At 38.1% G+C, this 22,744-nt stretch overlaps 1 protein-coding gene across 2 annotated transcripts in view; it reads right to left on the bottom strand.

Moving 5' to 3' along the window:
- Nucleotides 1–22,744, bottom strand: part of gpr158a (G protein-coupled receptor 158a) — a 132,532-nt gene that overhangs the window by 75,230 nt on the left and 34,558 nt on the right. For both annotated transcript variants that reach the window (XM_073863963.1, XM_073863964.1), the window contains exons 3-4: nucleotides 7,976–8,078; nucleotides 486–715 (exon numbers count right to left, since the gene is read on the bottom strand). In XM_073863963.1, coding sequence (XP_073720064.1) covers nucleotides 486–715; nucleotides 7,976–8,078 — 333 coding nt within the window. The remainder of the gene's footprint in view (nucleotides 1–485; nucleotides 716–7,975; nucleotides 8,079–22,744) is intronic.

Genomic DNA, 22,744 nt, shown 5'->3' with positions numbered 1-22,744 from the left:
ATAGGAATTTAACTGTATCTTTCCTGAACTCCATCTCTGTATGGTTTTCTCCTCCAAAGTTTGTCTTTCATAATAAAATACTGCAATCTATCCTCTCTGTCCTTTATCAGTCATGACTGTGTCTCTACCTCTCCTTGTTCCAGATATCTCCCTAATTAACTCGGATAAGAAACAAATGTACCATTTTATCTTCTTGGCATGCCATCTACAGTACGATCTAATAATGAAATCATATCATTCATCCAGAATTACCAGCACTGGAGCCAAACTAGTAATATACCGTGAAGTACCACAATTTAGATTGCATCGCATGACAGCATCAAAAGCCCTCTACTTTCTAATTGAACTGAATAAAAAGTGTTACCTAAAGAGTACAACTGTCTAATAGTTATGTGAAATATCCCAGTGTGGATAAGAACAGGATGTGCTTTATGGAAACAGTTGCCTGTTGTCTTAATTAGCTCCCTCCGGCAGCAAACGCTCACCTTGTTCCTGCGGAAATGGTAGAGCAACACCATACTGAGGAAGTCTACCAGCATGCACAGTCCCTGAAAGGAGAGAATGGCCATACGCAGGGCGTCATCGCCCCTAACCACACAGGCCGTGTCGTCCTTGCAAAAAGTACAGCCTTCCTGGCATGGCAGACATTGGCTGGAACCTTCTGGAAGATCGCTGTGACGTGGCAACCCCACCGTGTCCTTTCCATTTGATTTTCCTGAGGGAAAACCATTGCTGAGTTAGTCCTACTGTACAGTATCCAGCACCGACAAAATCTGTCTTCATTTATTGGGGAAATATAAAAATCTTAATTGTTAAATTTAAAACTCATTAGTTTTAAAGGGGCCATGGCACAAGACTTTTTTTAAGATGTCAAATAAATCTTTGCTGTCCCCAGAGCACATGTGTGAGGTTTTAGCTCAAAATATGCCACAGACAATTTATCATAACATGTTAAAATTGCCACTTTGTAGGTGTGTGCAAAAATGTGCTGTTTTGGGTGTGTCCTTTTAAATGCAAATGAGCGGGTTGTTGCAATTGAAACTCAATTGTGCTGTGAATTATTTTCTCTCTCTCCTTTTCTCTGCACTAAATGACAGTGCTGTGGTTGGATTGTGCAGATTAAGGGGCGGTATTATTATAATAAGAGCTCCTCATGACATCATAAGGAGGGCCAAATTTCAACAACCTATATTCTCATGTGCTTGTAGAGAATGATTTGCCAAAACTAAGTTACTGGGCTGATCTTTTTAACATTTTCTAGGTTGATAGAAGCACTGGGGACCCAATCATAGCAAGTAAACATGAAAATAGTCAGATTTTCATACCAAGGCCCGTTTAATTCATCACAATATCACAATCAATTAAGTAATTAATCATTTGTAATAATTCATTATTTTGCTACTCTGCTTTCAGCAAAGGTTGCCATGTTTAGATTTTTTGTGCCTGACTTCTACAATGAAAACCTAACAATTAAAGCAGACATCCAGTATTATGAAAATCTGACTTTTCCATTTTTAAGTGCTATAATTGGGTCCCCAGTGCTTCTTTCAACCAAGAAAATGTGAAAAGATCAACCCAGTAACTTCGTTTTGGTAAACCATTCTCTGCAAACATGTGAAAAATAGGTCATTAAAATTTGGCTCCCCCTGTGATGTCAGAAGGGGATATTACCCCTATCCAACCATGAGACTGCCATTTAGTGCAGAGATCAGCTCATTTGGATTTTAAATGACACACCCAAACCAGCACATTTTTGCTCACACCTGCAAAGTGTCAATTTTAACATGCTATAATAAATTATCTTTATGATATTTTGAGCTTAAGCTTCACAAATGTACTCCGGAAACACCAAAGATTTATTTTACATCTGCACAGTCTTGTGAAATGTCCCCTTTAATGACAAAATATTGTTGGTGTTTATTACTTTCTTGTTTTACCTTGTACCATTTGCATTAATTTGCATACATTATGACCACACCAGCAAAAATCCAGTAAATGTGCAGCATAGTAATGACATGCATATTATAGCTCAACTGTTAGAGCTTTGCAATGTCATGGGTGCATCTTATAGGAGACACATATGAAATGTATGTCTTGATTGCGCTGTACGTTGTTTCTGCAACTGTATACGTGCACTGTAAGTCCTTCTTTTCTTTCTCTCATTGGTGGATTCATGAGCAAACAGCTTGAACTGTTTCATGATCTGGCCAGGGTGGGTTGGGTGTGTACACACCATCTGTGCCATCACTTTGATGCACCAGTTGTTTCTGCCTCAGTTACACATTTTACACCCACCTATTTGATTGTATTTAACATTTTTACTTTGTCAATCTGAGTGCATAATAGAATAATATAGCAATGAAAATTTTAAACCATTTATTTTTCTTAAAAGATCAACAATGTTGATCATTAAATTTGTTTGATGTTTCATTGTGTAGGTTAACTAGCTGTTTAAACAGCCAGACATATCAACTTCAAGTTAACCAGTGGTGTGAGGGGCGGGACTACCTGTTTTAATGGCATAATGTTCATTTCTGTATGTACTATCCCTTTAAGATAAATAATAAACCATCAGATTTACTATAATTAAATAGCATAAAAATCTTAGAATATAAACACGCATTATTATATTTATCTTCTCCCTTAAAGGTGCAGTGTGTAGATTTTAGTGGCATATAGCAGTGAGATTGTGAATTGCAACCAATGGCTCAGTTCACCGTTCACCGAAACACATAGAGAAGCTACGGTAGCTGCCACAAGGATAAACATGTTGTTGTTTAAGACAAAATACAGCAGTGACAAAACCAGTTTGTCCGTTTAGGGCTACTGTAGAAACATGGCGGCACAAAATAGCGAATTCCATGTAAGGGGACCTGCAGTGTATGTAGATAAAAATGGGTCATACTTAGGTAATAAACAAATAAAAGTTCATTATGTAAGGTCTTTATACACCACTGATAATATATCTATTTATATTTTAGTGCATTTCTGTCAAGAGATTCTTCTAAATATTACACACTGTACCTTTAATTGTAAAAGTCAGGCATCAGAGCCAGACCTTCCAGAAAAACAAGTAGTAAATCCTTGACCTTGTGGCACGTTTTCTTATATATGCGGGATATTTATGCAATTTTATTCGATGAAATTGTGGGAACTTGCAAAAGCTGCTGGAACTTGCAAAAACTGTTTGCAGCTTTTCAATGATATCACATAATCAAGTCACTTCATAACGTCCCCATGGCAACAGGGGACATGGCTGCACTTGTGTGAAGTAAATGCAAAATTTTTCAAATTCCTGCTAAGATATATGTGATTTTTACTACAAAAATGCGAGGATTATAAAATCATGCAAGCCCTGCATATTTTGCGCACGGAAATCTGCAATTTATGCTGCGAAAGTGCGGCATATTTGAAAAAATGCGGCCTCCGCGGACTTTGGCTGATTATGCGTTGAATCATGCGATCGCATAATCACGTTTTTCTGGAGAAACTGAAGAACTCAACATTACAACATCAAGCTCAGAACATAAAACACTGGGACTGATGGTTCGGTGGAGCAGATCAAAAAGAAATTCACCGAACATGGCCAGGTTCTCAGAGGAACATACTTATGAGTCATTCTCTGAGATGGGTGCCTTTTGGGTCATACTTTTTTTTAAATATATACCTTAAATAGTTATATTTTTGATCATTTCATGTGATAGTGGATTAGTCAAACCTTTAAGAAAGTACATTTTCCCACCTCAGGCATGAAATTCTAATCAATATTGAGTGTTTTTTCCACTTGGACTTGGACCCTGTTTAAATATGATTTAAAAAGATTTTCAAGTAAATTCTTGTAGAAGCTTTTCAATTAGATGTCCCTTGTTTGATATCATTTATTCCATGTAGAATTTTTTTTAATACTCACCATTTGAATACCAAATCAGGTCATGAAAACTGTATCTAACATTGGTCTTCATATCTTATCACAAAATATGCATTAACATTAGAATTTAGCAGGCTTTCATATTTTTTCAGACTGTCCTGTAAATTCTGCACACAGCAAAACAAACATTGACCTAATTTGTCGTTTTATCACCAAAATATTAATAAAAACTATCATATAACAGGGTGGAACTCAGCATAACGGGGTTGAAAATGATAACAGGGTTGAAGTGATGATCATTATTTAATATAGCATGGATTTCTTACCTGTAAAATTAATGATATCACATTCAATAAAATTGTATTTTATTAAAGTTGGCAAAAACAAACAGACATTTTAATAAGTATTTAACATTAAATCAAAAGCATTAAGGATTAATTGATCAAAAACATCAATCGATCTTTCCATTTGGTTTTATTGAACATAAAATACCATAATCGATTATTTTTAACAGGTCACATAACAATATAACAAGTCTACAATTGAGTACTCTACTAAAAAGTGTCAAATTTTAAACCCCGTCACAACGATTCAACCCTGTTATAATAAAAATGTGACGGGTTGAATGTGACGGGGTTGAAGTTTTTGCCTAACAGTAGCTGTAACTCCGTACTTAACTAAGACAGTAGCATCACATGGCATTTAGGAAATCATACAAGTTTAATGTTTTGCAAAACTATTATTTAATTTTTCTTAAACCGTTGTTTACTATCATTTAGTAATACAACAGAGTTGAAATGTTGAGCCTGACAATCTTAATCTGACAGTGAAAAATATGAAATAAATGTAGAAAAGATTCTGACACTTGCCTTTCTTTGCAGCATGTTCTTCAAGAGACTTGTGTGATATCACTTTCTGGGTGTGATGCCACAGGGATTCATCCGTTATTTTTATAGGGGGGTAAATAGTATGGCGTGACGGGGTTGAAAACAAACTGGAGGATGTGTATAAATATTGCAATTTCATATATAATTAATGCATTTTTATATACATATGTATATTTTAGTTAAAGTAAACCCACGTATGATTAAATTAGCAGTAACTATTTTGCATTAATTGCAGTTTTTATTTGTTTGATATTCAATGAAAATGTAATGATGGTTAGTGAGGACATGCAAGTATGCTTGTTGTCTACTACTTAGGCAACCCATATCTATAAATTAAAATAAAATAAAAGCATTTTTTGTTGCATTATAATGCAAAGGCACCTGGATCTATTAATTGACAGCGTTAAAATGCATTTTGTGATTTCCTTTAATTAAAAATCTTTGAAGTAAGTTTGGGGGACTTAAAGGGCACCCAATTCAGAGAATCACCCTTATCATAGATCACTGGAGGAGAGCCAGAGAGGAGCTTTTACAGATGGACAACCTGTGGTGATGTCCACATGTCTGTCTGCTCGCTCTCTATCACTCTCTGCTTCAACACAGCATGCAAGAACTACAGCGTTAAAATATGACCAAACTTTTTAACTTTAATCCTACAAACGTACTGTATGTCAACAGCAAACATTCCTTTACAAAAAAGATAATATTAGTACAGTATTTTGTCATGGTTTTATTAGATCTAACTGTAATTTGACAATAAATTACATATTATTGTATTAAGATTTTTTTGGCAATTTTGTATGGGATAAGTAGCTGCTTTTGGCTGTTCTGAATGTAGATATGAAGTGAATCTATTCATTCATTTGTATTAAAATGATTGGTGTGTTTATACCTCTTTACATCCACCATAAACAGACATTAGAAAGGTTAAAATTTATTCGTTCAAAATTAAAACTAAAAACAAGTGGTGTTACAGTGTTTAAAGTCTCCTGTTTAGGGCTGAACACAGTAGCTAAGTTTCCATCCACTTGTCAATGGAATTATCTAAAGTTCGGTAAAAAAAACTCATGTGAAAAAGCTGGTGAAAGTGTGTTTCCATCCAACGGCGTTAAAGCGAATAAAAACCTGTGCGTAATGACGTCACATGCTGGTTTGCGATCAAATTGGTATATCGAATTGATTTGAGATATTTGAAGGTGTTTCCATTCATTTTCGCACCGAATCGATTCAAGCAAACATTTGCGAACAAAGTTTTGTTAGACAAAATGGATTGGCCATTTCACAAGTTATAATAGTGCTTATGTGCCAGCGGATAGCGACATATCAAGCTATAATAATAAGAAAACAACGCTATCAACAAGTTGCTATGATGATGCAGATCAGGCGTGCCGCACAAGCCCTGAAAAGTGAAGCCAAAACGTCTTGATTGCCCCCAAGTGACTGGTCCCAGTATAGATCATAAACCCCGCCTCCCCCTGTTATTCAATGGGACTTGAGACCAACTAAACAATTTAATTACACTTCAATTATCTTTTTTCCGAAGCTGGTTTCTGTCATTTACTGTAGTTTTTATCACACTGATGTAAATTCAAGTGTTTGTTTTTAAAATCTGTTTGTTTTTAGTTAGTTATTTAATGCTATAAAAACGGTGGTGTCACGTCATGATTGACAGCTGTGATATGCGCATTCTTTGAGGGCAGGGCCTTGCTTTCGCGGCTTTACTTCCTGGTCACTACTGCGCAGGACTGGTCCCGAAATCGCTACTGCGCAGACTCAAGACCCAAGATGTCAGCGCCGTATCGGGACACTGACGGCTTCACTTTTCACCAATAGAAGAGAGCGAACAGGCATCGTCCATCTTTTTTTACAGTCTATGATGCAGATGCACGTAAATCCCAGACAACAACGGAGAGATTAACGTGAAATAATAGTCCGGATCAATGCTTAACGCGTTCCTCAAAGTAAATGAGAAAGATAACGTGATATCTTACCTGAGCTGTTAAAGGGACACAAGGCAGCATTTTTATGTTAATAAATCATCTTCGTAAGTCTCTATATGGTTAAATGACTCATTACATGACGAATGAAGACTCTCTTGCCCGCCCCTACCGTCTGTAGGAAGAATACCCCACTTGCAAGTTCGCTGTATCCGACCCGGTGTCCTTCAGTCTTGTAAAGTCTCAGATATAGAAAGCATTTACTCCCAGACACTAGGGGGAGCTAGTAGAGAAATAATACTCAGACTTGCCTTGTGTGCCTTTAATATTAGAAGCCAAGGAAGCTACGATGGGTCTTTGGCCAAGGATCTGATCCATCTCATCAAGGTCGAATTTGCTTTTATTTTCCCTCCGGCACCGCTGCGAGATAACTCTCTTTTTTGAAACATGTATGGCTGTTTGAGCGCCTTCCATTTAGAGAAGGACGTCCCACGTCTTGTCATAACCATTGCTGGACATTTCCTTCATGAGTTCCTGATAAATTATGGCATTTCTTTAGATTATCTAAAATAGCCGTTATATTTTTCTTAAATTAAATTTAAAAATATCTCGTCTCCTTGTTTGTCCACTTACATCTGACATTGTTGACACCCGCCATGTGTGCCACCAGAGCGGAAATTACCTAAAACTTTTTCTTCTTCGTTTTGTGGCGAGTTGCAACCATAAAATGAACTAAAACTTAATCGCAAATAATTATTTATTTGGCAAATAACGTTTCCATCAGCGTTTAGCGCATAAGCCATATATCGATCAAGATAAAATCAGGTAAGATCGAACGTATTTCTTTTGAGTCAATATTCATGAAATTCAATCGAATTTTACTGTTTCCATGAGGTGATTCAATATCACTTCATTCGGATAAAAACGTGTGGATGGAAACATGGCTAGCTGTCAGCATTGTACTGATCATCTTTCTGTTTATATTCACATTAATTCAGATAAATTTGAAAACTGCTATAGAAAACATGATATTGATATTGTTTTGTCTGTTATTCACTTTGATAATGTTTCACATTTATCCAGAATAATGTGGACGTACAGTAGCCTCAGGTTTCAATTTGTAGTGGAATACAGTAACACAATACAGTATTACACAACACTGCCTAAATCACATTTCTGCTCCATGCTGTTTTATAATTACTTCAGCACAGCAAGATCCCTCATGTTTGCTTTAACAACACAAATTTTTGATTCCAAACATTTAAACTTACAGTATTACTTACTTTTAAAGCCATTGACTGCAACTCTGCTTGGATGGTAAAACCCGCTTCTGCAGTGACATCTGTATTTGTCCAGCACAAATCCATGACCTGGGATGGGCAAACACTGTGGGAAACAGAGAGAGAAGATAGAAATCACACAACTGTACCTTCACGACTGGATGCAGGGAAGATAAATTCGGATAAACAGCCTTATTGGGCCATAAAGTTACACGACAATGTGATTTATAAAGGTATCTGCACAGTGATAATACTTTTAGTGTTAAATCTGACATTGACAAGTAGGTATATTAAAGGTACAATCTAATGTAGACATTCACATTAGCAACAAAAACTTCATCAGGTTTGATATCAGGGAACACACTTCCTATAAAAAAATGCTTAGATTGAAAGATAGATAGATAAAAGTCCTCATTCTCATATTCAAATAACGCATCCAGGGACAGTTCTGGAACACATTCATGTGCCAATACATAATTAATATCAGAATTAGACATGGACTCAGAGGGAAATTAATTCTGTAGCTAGAGGTTATTCTTCACAAAACAATAGGTCAAAAGCGCTGATGTATATTTTTCAGTCCTCAGTATTTCAGGTTTTTATTACGGCAGCCTGGGCCTCAAAGCAGAGACGCTGACCCGGGCTCAATTCTGATCCACTTCAGCACACTCTTAACAAGCTATAGAGGGCCAAAGTCTTCACATTTGAGCCGAACAGCTGCAACATCGCCCCTAATGAAGCACAAAAGTGTAGGACACTTACACAAATCCATCTTTAAAGAGAAGAAGGCTCTATTTCTGTCTGGCATGCTTCTATGGGATCAGGGTCTATAGCCTCAGGAGAATTACCTGAGAGCATTATGGGCTTATAGCTCAAAGAGAACAGAGCTGAAGAGTTAAAACTAGTTTGACAAATATATAATTTTATATCCCAATGTATATATTCTGTCTCTCAATACATTGAAAACGTATGTTTGGCTTAATTGTTTGCCTGCATAAGTTCCACAAATCACATTTTAAAAAACCTACACCGTTGGTAAAACCTAGTAATCGTCAACATCAACCAACACCAAGACCAGGCAAACAATAAGCAAACCTGGGGCACGTTCAAGGTCAAACCGGTGCGCAACGTTTTGCTAAGGTTTCCGTGTTGAACATTTCCTGGAAACGGCTTGCACCGGTGTGCAACAGGGTTTGAGATACGTTTACTTTTGTTTTGTGGGTGTGTCAGAACTGCAGACCAATCGTAAATAAACCACACGAACCTAAAGAGACAACTCACACAATAAGTCTAAGTTGGAATGTCAAGACGATCTGCTGAAGTTCAAATTGAGCGTCAGAATGGGAAAGAAAGGTGATTTAAGGTGCGGCATGGTTGTTGGTGCCAGACGGGCTGGTCTGAGTATTTCACAATCTGCTCAATTACTTCAATTTTCACGCACAACCATTTCTAGGGTTTACAAAGAATGGTGTGAAAAGGGAAAAACATCCAGTATACGGCAGTCCTGTGGGCGAAAATGCCTTGTTGATGCTAGAGGTCAGAGGAGAATGAGACGATTGATTCAAGCTGATAGAAGAGCAACTTTGACTGAAATAACCACTTGTTACAACCGAGGTATGCAGCAAAGCATTTGTGAAGCCACAACACGCACAACCTTGAGGCGGATGGGCTATAACAGCAGAAGACCCCACCGGGTACCACTCATCTCCACTACAAACAGGAAAAAGAGGCTACAATTTGCACAATCTCACCAAAATTGGACAGTTGAAGACTGGAAAAATGTTGCCTGGTCTGATGGGTCTCGATTTCTGTTGAGACATTCAGATGGTAGAGTCAGAATTTGGTGTAAACAGAATGAGAACATGGATCCATCATGCCTTGTTACCACTGTGCAGGCTGGTGGTGGTGGTGTAATGGTGTGGGGGATGTTTTCTTGGCACACTTTAGGCCCCTCAGTGCCAATTGGGCATCTTTTAAATGCCACGGCCTACCTGAGCATTGTTTCTGACCATGTCCATCTCTTTATGACCACCATGTACCCATCCTCTGATGGCTACTTTCAGCAGGATAATGCACCATGTCACAAAGTTCGAATCATTTGAAATTGGTTTCTTGAACATGACAATGAGTTCACTGTACTAAAATGGCCCCCACAGTCACCAGATTTCAACCCAATAGAGCATCTTTGGGATGTGGTGGAACGGGAGCTTCGTGCCCTGGATGTGCATCCCACAAATCTCCATCATCTGCAAGATGCTATCCTATCAATATGGGCCAACATTTCTAAAGAATGCTTTCAGCACCTTGTTAAATCAATGCCACGTAGAATTAAGGCAGTTCTGAAGGCGAAATGGGTTCAAACACAGTATTAGTATGGTGGTTCTAATAATCCTTTAGGTAAGTGTAAATATCCTTACGTGACTAATATCAGCCTTTGTGGCCGTGCTTTTACAGTTGCCTTTACATGTCTTATGGATCCACTCATCAGAATTGCTGGTGTTGTGGGTGTGCGCAGTGGTCAGGGCAGACGTACTATCAGTAACCTGAGTTTGAATACCGCCTTGGCGTATTTTAGTTTTATTAATGACAAACATTTGTAAAATTCGTAGCCTTTTATGCCAAAGTCGTATGCCTAATTTAATTTTAGCTGGGATTACATCTGCATGAAAATAAATATAAGGTTTAATAACGTCCTCAGTTTATTTACTTCTGATATTTTAACTGTGGTGAAAAATTAAATGTACGCATTTACCAGAGTAGCAATTTCCAACAACAACTTTTTTCTTTAAAATGTATGCTCGTATATGCAGTACACTTGCAGCAACACTTTCAGTTTTAGTAGTAAAAAGGATTCAGACCTCTTTTTACGTGCTGTTGTCATGGCGACTTGTAATTTCGGTGCTCTATTGATGATGGTTTTTTATAGTAGTTGTGCAGGCGCTTAACTCTGAGTTAACCTACATAGAGATGATTGCACTAACTCATTTCAGTTGTTCTGTAACCGAAAACTCAAGCGTACTGTAAGTCAACTCATAGTTCAAATTTTAACTGAGTTTGTTAAACCTCTTTACTGAAACGGGCCCCTGATGGTTATGTCTCTGAATTCATTATATAAACTTTTGTCCATTTGACAGTAAACTGCGCCTCTCATCCAGGGGCGTTGCTAGACATAAAGCTCTACTGGGGCACGTGCCCCCCATTTTTTTTACTTTGTCTTGAAAGCCTGCGGTGTGCAAGATACAATTTCCTTTGCTTAACCCACTATTCCAACATTGCAACAAGTACTAGGAAAGACAAACATTTATTTAAAAATATTTAAGTATCATCTTCATATATACATATATACAACATTATGTTTAAGGGCACAACATGTTTGGAAATAATGACAGGAGAGAAAATATTTTATGCATATTTGCATTTTACATAACAATGATTAATAACTTCTTTTTTTATTTTTAAGAATATTTTTATTTTATGACTGCTACTAAAAAAAATCTATCTTAGTTACTAGGCATGGGCCGGTATAAGATTCTGGCGGTATGATAACCTTTAGCAAAAATACCACGGTTTGACGGTGTTGCGGTATTGCCATTGCAACACTAAAATGTGTTACTTTCAAATGCTGGGTAAAAATAAAGCCTTTAAATTATAATATGCTTTCAAAAAATATATAGTATTTTCGTAATGTATATTAAATGTAAACATCAAATCAATCACATGACTTAATGATTTAATGAATTTTGTATAAACACAGCTCATACCTTGGAGACGGTATCACAGAACATTTTAGTGGTTTTGAAACCTTGACTGTTTAAAACCTCGGTATACCTTGAAACCGGTTATCGGCCCATGCCTATTAGTTACTGCTAACTGTTTACGTTTTCCTGCGATTTTTCCTCTAATGTTTGAGCCCTGACAGGGAAAGATGTGTCTTTACTCCCTTAAACTCACCATCTCTCATTTTTGCTTCCCTTTTCCTGCTTTGCACAAAACAGTACTGATGTTCATCACATGCTTCAATGATCGGTTGAAAATAAGATTTTCATTATTATTTAGAAAATTACTTTAGTCTCATCATGTTTTCATAAACCAACTCAATCGCGTGTACTTTGTATGCGGCTGCGCACGGCAAAACAGTCGCGCACGGACAGGAATGGGTGCGTGGACGGGGACATGAATTGGGGCGTGCACGCATCAGTGCGACTAATATGCGTCGCTTTTTCAAACGTGAATTGGGTAACTACATTGCATATAGATCCGTTTTGTCGCAATTGTCTTTGTAAAGTAATATACTAGTTAACTGATAAAATGTAAACTTGAGATTTACACAGGGGCACAAAAGATTTACACTGGGGCACGTGCCCCTAGTAAAAGCGGTCTAGCGACCCCCCTGCTCTCATCCAATGCCAGTCACAGCCTCACCTCAACTAATATTAATCATGCTCTTTGAGCACAAACATAGTAGTCCACCCAAAAATGAAAATGCTCCCATCAATCTCCCACTCTCATGCTGCTTCAAACCTGCACACATTTCCCCGTTCCGATGAACACGTAGGAAGATACCCTGAGAATGTAACCAAACCTATGAGCCCCATTCACTTCCATACTATTCTTTTTTTCCTACTACATTATAGAAGTGAATAAATTCCTCAAAAGTATATTCCTCCGTGTTCATCAGAACAAAGAAATTTATACAGGTTTGAAACAACATGAGAGTGAGAAAATGATGACAGAATTGTACTTTTTGGGTGAACTATCCCTTTAAACATCAGTCAATTCCTGCAATAGAAATCACACAACAGATAGCAGCATCCGTCTGAAGTGAGGATAACAGACTCTGGAGTTTCTTCTCGCCCTGCTGCGAAGAAGGGACTGTGTCTTCTGATACAGCAAAGCTGACAGCAGATATTGAGCAGGTGAGATCTTCAGCTGGGAACACTCTATCCTAATTAAAGCCAGACAGACTGAGGCACTGCCAGATCTCAGCCACTGGGAGGATACGGGGTGATTTTAGGGGCTCTACACATTGTCAGACGGATCACTTTTAATCAGAGCGAGAAAGACAGTGAGATGCAAAGACAGAGAGGAAGTAAGACAGAAGATTTGATTAAGGATATGCGGGTTGGGTCAGACATGAGCACCTGAAGAGTATTAACTGTTTCCTTTGTGTTCTTCTAGGCACAAAATCTCCATAACTGATATTTCAGCAACAATGTTATAATGTTGTGCACACAGAAATTCATAAAGCGCTGAGAGCGAGCATCCACTTTTGACATTAAAATGTTAACTGGTTGTTTCATGCATATTTCTAAGACATTTGATTTGTTTTTCATTATTTGAGTACAAACTTCATTATTTTTTAGTGTAGAGATTTTTACCCTACAGCATTATGTACTGATCCCATTTTTCAAACTTTAGTTCGTGTCTAATGTTGCTGTTAGAGCATAAACAATACCTGCAAAATTATAAAGCTCAAAGTTCAATGCCAAGCGATATATTTTCTTTAACAGAATTCGCTTTTTAAAGACTACAGTGAATGGCGGGTTTGGAAAACAGGCGTCTACTTCCCTGTTGAATGACGTCAATATAAGAGTGTTTGACTAACCACAGGAACAGGCCTGGATTGGCCATAGGGAGGACCGGGAGAATTCTCGGTGGGCCGGTCTGTTGTTTTTTTTGGCCACGAGGGCCAGTGATGCTACAGGGTTGAAGGTTGCTGTCCCTAGGCCATCAACCCTCATCCAGTCCCACTCGCGTAATTTGCGTGATTTAAAATTTTTAATACAGGACGCGCTGTTCGTCTGCTTTTCAAAGCGCTCGCCTGTGAACATGAGTTTTTGTTTCTATATTTAAGTGTGCTTGCCATGCGTCTAGATCAGTGTTCTTCACTCCCAGCCCTGGAGAGCCGGTGTCCTGCAGAGTTTAGCTCCAACCTTAATCAAACACACCTGAAAGCTAATCAGTTGCTGAGTCCCAATTCCCAAGTATGTACTGTTTTTGTGAGGAAAATGTACGTACTTTTGAGTGTGTAGCAAAAGCGTATGCACGTTCTGGGACGTACTTCGATGACGTCATGCAACGTGAACGACAACGTGGTTGCCTAGTTACGGTACGCACACCAAACGCAGGTCGTTTGTGAGGCGGCTGGTTATGATGTTCATGTGCAACAATGTGTGTAACGAAAGCTACTTATTTTAAAGTCAAAATAGTTAAAGTTTATAGTATAACTATTGTTTAACGTATTTTATGCTTATTTTATACTTATGTATACAAATCAAAAATACCGCGATGAAAATGAACCATGCTTTTACTATAGTAAAAGTGTTGTAACCATATTTCTTAATAAAGTTAACATTTGTACAGCCACAGTATTAATACAAATAAGTCAGTGTGGTTAAACTATGATTACTGTAGTAAAAGGTGTTTATTTTCATAAGGGTTTAAGGTTATAAATCTAAGACAGAAACATAAAAAGAAATACATAAAAAGACACATGCATGACACAGTACTACAGCCATGGTACTTTATTTTCACAACATCAACCGAATATTACGACACAATGAAAGATAACTTTAATTACGGTTAAACATTTGAGTTCTTACACTTAAAAGCTGTGGGCGCATCTCGGCTGCTGCGTCTGGCTGCCATATTTACATCCATAGATATGTATATAAAGGCTAGATGGCTCAAGGGAGAGTCCCTAACGGCATCACCTGGCGGCCATCTTACGACAGGGCGCTCGCTCACTCGTAGCATTGAGTTTAATGGTGCAGGTAAATGACCATAACTTGCTCAATTTTCTACCGATTTTCAAACGGTTTGGGTTTTTACAAACGTTATTAACGTGGCTATAATTCTGGATGCTTTAACATGTTTCATGAATTTATTTTTTATTTTTAGTATATGTATGCAGTGTCATAGGTACATCTTTGACGTTTATAACAAACCAAACCGTTTTAAAATCGGTAAAAAATTAAGCAAGTTATGGTCATTTAAAATTACCTGCATCATTAAAACTCAATGCTACGAGTGAGCGAGCGCCCTGTCGTAAGATGGCCGCCAAAATGCGGACGTTGCACTATATTGGCCAGCAGCGCGGACGAGCCATCTAGCCTTTATATACATATCTATGTTTACATCACCACAAAGCTCCTCCCTCCCGCACGCAATGGGTTGTGGGCAATATTAGCCGTTAGAGTGTGGATCGATCTGCACTTCGAAATCTAACCGGAAATAGTAGACCATCCGGGTATCTTTGGGATACTCATTTCAACATACTACGTTTTGGGACGTACTAATTCTAGTTTCGAATACTATTTAGGACGGATAGTATGCGAATTGGGACTCAGCAAATGTCTTCATGATCACTAGAAGATCACAGGTAGGTGTGTTTGATTGGGGTTGGAGCTGGGCTCTGCGGGACACCGGCTCTCCAGGATTGGGAGTGAAGAACACTGCTTTAGATGCACGTCTTGATACAAACTGCCTCTAAAAGAAATAATTTAAATCGTAATTTTTTGAATCTAAGTCATAGATATAATAATGAATCATCTATGAATTCATCGTCTATTGATAACAAAAATCTATTTGATCCAAAAACGTAGTTTTTAAAAAAAAAAGCAAGTTCATATGAATATGATGTTTTCTCACGTAAAACAAAAATGATAAAGTCTATTATATATGTGTTCTTTTTTGACACAAGGTAGGCCTACCTTAGGTTATTTGGCAATATATATGATATAAGTACTAAAAATTAAGATTAGGATTTTTATTTTTCCATCTGTTTCCCCTGCCTACTTGATTAATCTTGCTTGTGTATTAGGGCAAACTATTATTTTTTAAACAATTAATCTAGCGATTATTTCGATGCATCGATTAATCAGCCTGGTCTCACTGTTAATACGTAGTATTTACACGTAACTTTAAAAAGCAAAAAACATATTTTTTGTACGTTTAAATAGATGCTAAAACGACAATGTAGACGTATTTACAACATTTAAACGTAGCATTATTACGTTTTGACAGCTAAAAAACGTAAAACATATCTTTCATTCCATAAAGATTGCTGTATAATTTCCTTTTAACCATTTTAGCGATAATTTACCACCTTAACACTACCCCAAACCTTACCCTAAACCCAAACCTTACCCTAAACCCAAACCTTACCCTAAACCCAAACTCTTTTTATACAAAATGTTTAAATACGTAATGTATTCTTTTTATATTATGCAACGTAACGGACAGATATGTTTAGGAACATATTAGTAACAATATAGCATTCAAAAGATATTTTAAGGTGCTACAGTCCTACGCAAAACAGTTTATTAAAATCATTTAACGTTACTGTTTAAAAAATCATAACAGACAAGTGTAATCACAACAACTTATTTATTGCGAATATCAAAATCTGCACAAAAAGTAGTTAAAATGACGATGTGCTACAGCCGCGGTCCTCTCTGGAGTATATGAAGTAAAGTAAAGAGAAGTATTAAAGTTATTAATCCAAGAGTTTGATCAGCGTTGATCCGGCTTCCCTCTGTCACGGCGCACTTTTTTAATTTCAAATGTACACTATCGGAAATTACGCAAAAATGTCACGTGACACTCAAAGAGCCAATGAGCTTTTGATATCACTGCCGTAAAGTAATGTGTCGTAAAGCTTCTTGAGGCGGGATATTTGAATTCACATTAACGAACGCGCAATCTGACTTTACAGTTGATGATGAGAACTCGAATCAAGATCGCTGGATAAAGGGCTTAAATTTGCAGTGTGAAACCGCCGTGGAGCCACTTGCGTTGCTACTACTCTCCGGCACCGACATTTTGGGTCTGACAAATCGACACGCATATTTTGCGTCGACGTTGTCCCAGCCCTATTGTGTATTGTCCCACTATTTAAAAAAAATATATATAAGGGAAAACACAAACACATTTGTGCCCTATTTAGTTTTTGAATAGGTTTAATTGAATTATATTAAAATACCTTATGGAAGGAATGCACAATTATGGCAAAAATCATAATTGTTTAGGCTACTGTATTTGCACTGAATTGGAAATGATAGATTTGAAAAATACACAATGTTTTTACACACAAAAAATGAACACATTATATTGTGCACCATAAATACAAAACACAGGAAAAACAGGACCTTTAATAAATATTTTAAGTTGTTGGTTGAGGTTGTTTTGTCTGCTTGTTTATTGTGCACCAAGATTCGGTTGGCAATGTTGTTTGCTACTTGCTAAAATGATCTCTGCACCAACAGAGCAATCGCCCCAAATTTTGTTTTAATATACCCAAATCTGCCAAGTGTGAACATACTCTCAAGGCGCGTTCACACTAGACTTTGAGCATGCAAATATTTGTTAGATGTTGCTGATGAGAGTGGGCGGGGAGAGGTTTGTCAATATGATCTTTGGCTTCATCCATTTGTGCTTTTCAGTAAAGAAAAAAGGTCACACAGTGACATACCGGTTTTGTACTGGTTATAACTCCACGTTATACGAATTCACAGGTCAGAACTTGCGCTTCTGGTCTGACACATTCGCATGGGTATGAATGGAAATCAATGGAAGGAAAAGTCTAGTGTGATCGGCTCTTTAGAGTTTATTAATCCTAAAACGATAATCCTAATCTCAAACCTCAATTTATACTGATGCCATTTGACGTAAATTTGAAGCATTGTAAATAATTTCTTTTGCTGTAATGCAACCCTTATGCAAATGCTAATAGAGTAGATCCTTGAAACAGTGATTCACAGTTTAGAAAGGTGATATCGATTGAATTAAATCAATAACTCAGACATCCACCTGTTTCCTCAAATGTTCTCTCTAGGTGCATTTAAAACCGAAAGCACAACATTCAAAGGTGGTTTTATAAGAGGAAACAGGCTTTAAAGACCATATATTGTGTCCAATGATTTCAACAAGTTGAATTTAGCTTTTGCGAAGACTAAGCAGATACACTGCTTAGTTCTCCGCAGAAATAAAAAGTTTAGAAATAAATCTGCTTGTTTCAGTTGCATTACATTACTTTATACCAAGTTACACTGCAAAAAAGGATTTTCAAGAAAAAAATAGTTTTCAGTAAAAATATCTAAAAATGCTTAAATTAGGATGGCTTTTTCTTGATGAGCAAAATGACCCAAGAAAATAAGTCTAGTTTTTAGACCAAAAATATCAATTTTAAGTGATTTTGTGCATAAAACAAGCAAAAATAAATCTGCCAATTGGGTAAGCAAAAAAATCTTGAACATTTTTCTTAAACACTAAATTCAAAATAAATTCAAGAAAAATTTGCTTACCCCATTGGCAGATGTTTTTGCTTGTTTTTATGCACAAAATCACATAAATTTGATATTTTTGGTCTAAAAACTAGAATTATTTTCTTGATTTGTTTTGCTCATCAAGAAAAAGCATCTTAATTTAAGAATTTTAAGATATGTTTACTGAAAACAAGACACAATTTTTTTTGGAATGCACAATTTTTATTCTTTACCCCAATTGCACAGCTGAATGCAAGGGATTGTGGGATATTACATGTGCAGCGAGAGATACATCTATATTTCTTTCAAAATCTGAGCAGATAAAGTCATCCCAGTGCACAAGGATGTCACACATGTTTCCTCTGTATTCTGCCTTTTTTTAAGCATCTGACATTCATATAAAAACTAAGACAAAGGCACAGCTGTGTCAGCTGTCAATCAATGTGAGCGTGTGAGAGAAAGAGAGAGAAGCTAATTGGCCCACTGACAGCACTGACAGTCAGAGAGAGGTTTTTAATGATGGGTGTCACAGTGTCATGCCAGGAGGCTCAAACACATGCTCATGTCCAGCATACACCTTCACCAATATTACTGCATGCAGTACACTTTGTACTGCGCCATGACTGCTTCCGTCTTCCATCATCTCGCTTTCTGATTGGATATTGTTTCGTTTCACGTGATAATCTCAAGAGTGTGCATGCATTTGTCCTTGGGGTTCTCCACACACATAAGGATTTCTGATCGTAAATATGAAACATGTTTAATACATGTTTAATATTAAACGTGTTTAATATTTACGATTCGCGATCGGGTGGCTCCAACGTTCTTCCGATCAGGTTCAAACACTCTTAACACACCTCACACCAAGGGAAAATCTGATAATCTGTAGAACCATCAAGATAATCGGGACATAGCTAGGATTGTCGGAAGGGGGGAAATCGGCCGAAAATCTGCCTGATTATCTTTTGGTGTGTACCCAGTATAACATGAATGTTACAAATCATAGAAGTCTTTTTGAACTCTTTTATCACAAACCCCTTTAAAGCGTCTGTAGCAGGCATGAATTTTGACATGACGCGTGATGCACATAGGTTCATATGATGCACCAAACACATTCTGACATGACAGGTGACACACATGAAAAGCTGAGCACAAATTTTGCATTCCTGCCTCGTTGGAAGAGAAGTCAGTGCATGCCACTCTTGTGAGCACCAGCGACAACTGTTTACCTTACATTTGAACTAAAAGGGGACATATCATGAAAATCTGCCTTTTTCCATGTTTAAGTTCTATATAGTTGGGTCCCCAGTGTCTCTATCAACCTAGACAATGTGAAAAAGATCAACCCAGTAACTTAGTTTTGGTAAACCATTCTCTGCAAGCATGTGAAAACACAGCTCATTGAAATTTGGCTCCCCCTGTGATGTCAGAAGGGGATAATACCACTCCTTAATCTGCACCATCCAACCACAGCACTGCCATTTAGTAGAGAGATCAACTCATTTGCATTTTAAAGTTGTTTAAAATTGTGTGTGTGTGTGTGTGTGTGTGTGTGTGTGTGTGTGTGTGTGTGTGTGTGTGTGTGTGTGTGTGTGTGTGTGCATCCAGTCCTTTTCCAACCTCCTTTTGTTTGCCAAGAGCGCTTGTGACATCGTTTGGCTGACGGTAGGTAAAGTTTTGTTAAAACAGCCCTGTCATTCATTTTTTAATGCACATTTTAGCAGTAACCTTAGTATGGTAGTCAGATAACAAATGATAAAACAGATATAGCAGTGGGCCAAATTGGATGCGAGGCCACCAGGGTTTCTTTCTGGCTGTTTCTCAATGTCAAGGATACTTCCTTGGCAGGTCCTTACAAGTCCTTACAAGTCACTTCCTTCAGAGGCTAGATGAGGCTCCTCTTAAGCATTCGGAGAACACGTTAAATGGAACAGGCTAGCAAGTGCACGTCATTGCGTCATTGCGACAATGAAAGTTGTGCTTTCGGTGATGGGCGCATAGGATTGTGGGTGATTTCAGCGCGCCAAGAGCGCGAAGGATACACATACTGTATGCATCCTTTCCTGTATATGGGATATTTCTCGAACGAAGGACTCAGTTCTTGGCTGAAATTCCGAGGATCCTCGTCATTGGAACAGTACTTCGACAGACGTCGATGACATAGCATCCTCGAAATTCTGGCTTCCGAGGATCCTTCCTTCACATTGAGAAACGGCTTCAGTCTGACTGGTATGTGTGGGCTGCTGACTGCACACACATCAGTGCTGTTAACTTTCGGGTCTAGTCGGGTTAAAAAAAACACCACTGGGTCTTTCTTTTAAAAAATTATTTATGCACGTCAGGCAAAAAGTGATTCGGGTCATTTCGGGTCGGGTATATTTCTCTGAACCTGAGAAGACCTCTAATGCACAGCAGTTGTGTTTGTCTTCTACAGATGCGCTACAAAAACTTAGCTCTCCCGAAGCAATTTATACAGAGACAAGGAGCTATAAAAAAAATGCATTAAGTATACATTATAATACTAATAAGTTTGTCTCGAAGCATGCAAAGATGCAGATGATACATCATTATAAGCGGTTCACTTCTTCGAGTTGATCAGATTGCTTTCATACTAATGCTGTACTGAGTTCACATGAACTATATTCCACACCATTTTTTTAAGTGGAAATGGGTGCAATTTGCTGGTGCACACCCAAGTTTGTGCACACTAAAGCTTTTGCAGCAAATAAACGTCCCGACAGAATCAGGTCAACGACAAAAGCTGTAGTCTACTAGCAACATCACGTTTGATGAAAAAGATCTTTTCACATACCGCTGTGTGTTCATAACAGATTGCTTTAATTAACCTTCTATTGTTGACAATTAGTATGCTCCCTCACGTGCAAAATTTTGAGGATATGCCGGCATAAGCAAACCGCTCTTTTCCTCAAATCGGCATGGGAATACAGAACAATAATGCTGTGCTGTGGATCTATTTTTGCAACGCTCTGAAACCGCAGGAGGGACTTTGAAAGTGCTGCTAAACATAGAACAGCGGCGCACAGCCCATCATTTCTCCATCTGTGTGGCCGACAGGTCTGATAACAGTGTAAGGCAGAATGGCGCGCTGGGACGGAGCGGTAGGCCAGCCTGCAGGGTCAAAAGCTGGCCATACTGAGAGAAGACGTGAAATGAGCTGAAATTGAGGTGTAATTGAGCTCTGCAGCTGATGAGGGTGAGAATAAAAACAAACTGATTCCATCTGCTCCATATGCTGATGTCTAACAGCTTACAGTTTTTATTATAAACAAAAGGTAAATCACAACGGCTGGTGACTTCTCTTCCAAGTGGTGCAAATTCAAAATATGTGTTCGGAGTGTCATGTGAATCATGTGCATCACATGTCTTGTCAAAATAAGTGCCTGCTGCACATGCATCGAAAATATTTATGATTAAAGAGACGCTCATGTTCACAAAATACTCACATAACATTAAACTCTGATTCAGCATTACGCAAGATTATACAAGTATCTGGCAAACACGAGCATCTCTTTTATAATAAACCCCTTAAGGGCTCGTTATAGTTGTGCGTAGGTCCTACGGCTTAGCCACGAGTCCCACGACGGCGTAGGTTCTGCGTTGGTTTTCATTTATACTACTTGCGGTCCGTGTAGATCTGACGCGGTGTTTAAAATTTTGCGAGGATAACCTACGGCGTAGCTACGGTGTAGAGCTTTCGTACGACTATAAATCGGGCTTTAGACGTGTGCACCAGGCACTTATTTTGACAAGACACGGGATACACATAGGTGCTCTTGACGCGACGAACACATATTTTGAAATGACAAATCACGGGCTCATATGACGGGCTACATACATGTTGTAACAAACACCCCAGCCCTCCCCAAGCCCTCCACCCCTCCCTTGGACTCTCGCTACCAGACTTTGTTTTTGTTTTGTGTTTATGTGAGTGTCTGGTAGCCACTCGTAGAGGGAGGGGTTATGTCACGGCTAGTCCGTGTATTGTTTTGTGTATTGCACTGATCCGTCTCACCTGGACTTTCATTGACTCATTACGCCAATAAACCACACCTGTCATTTGTTTAATTGTCTTTGTATTTATATGCCTTTGTTCTGTCACACCGGTTGCCGGATTATTGTCATTGATACCCTGTCTGTTTCCTGTGTTGCTGTTCCTGTAATCCTGCATTCACCATGTCTGCCCTCGTGTTTTTATTATTAAATATTATTTATTTTGAACCTTGCATTTGCGTCCTGTCACTCCTACCCTGTCGTGACAAATATTTTTTGGACGTTACTATGAATACAGGTGGGAAGCACTTTGTCCATCATTGCTTTTCAGTAGAGACAAAGGTCATGCTGTGACGTACTGGTTTTCTACTGCTCATATTTCTCCACATGATACAAATTTGCAGGTCAGAGTTCACCAGACATGAACTTTGGTATGCAGCGAAAATGCGAAACATCTTCCCACTAAATATCATTGCATGCTTTGAATGGAAGTAAT

The sequence above is a fragment of the Misgurnus anguillicaudatus genome, chromosome 25, assembly GCF_027580225.2.
Source record: "Misgurnus anguillicaudatus chromosome 25, ASM2758022v2, whole genome shotgun sequence".
In the NCBI taxonomy this organism is placed as follows: domain Eukaryota; kingdom Metazoa; phylum Chordata; class Actinopteri; order Cypriniformes; family Cobitidae; genus Misgurnus; species Misgurnus anguillicaudatus.
The sequence above is the reverse complement of the archived record's forward strand: the minus strand, read 5'-3'. Positions and strand labels throughout refer to the sequence as shown.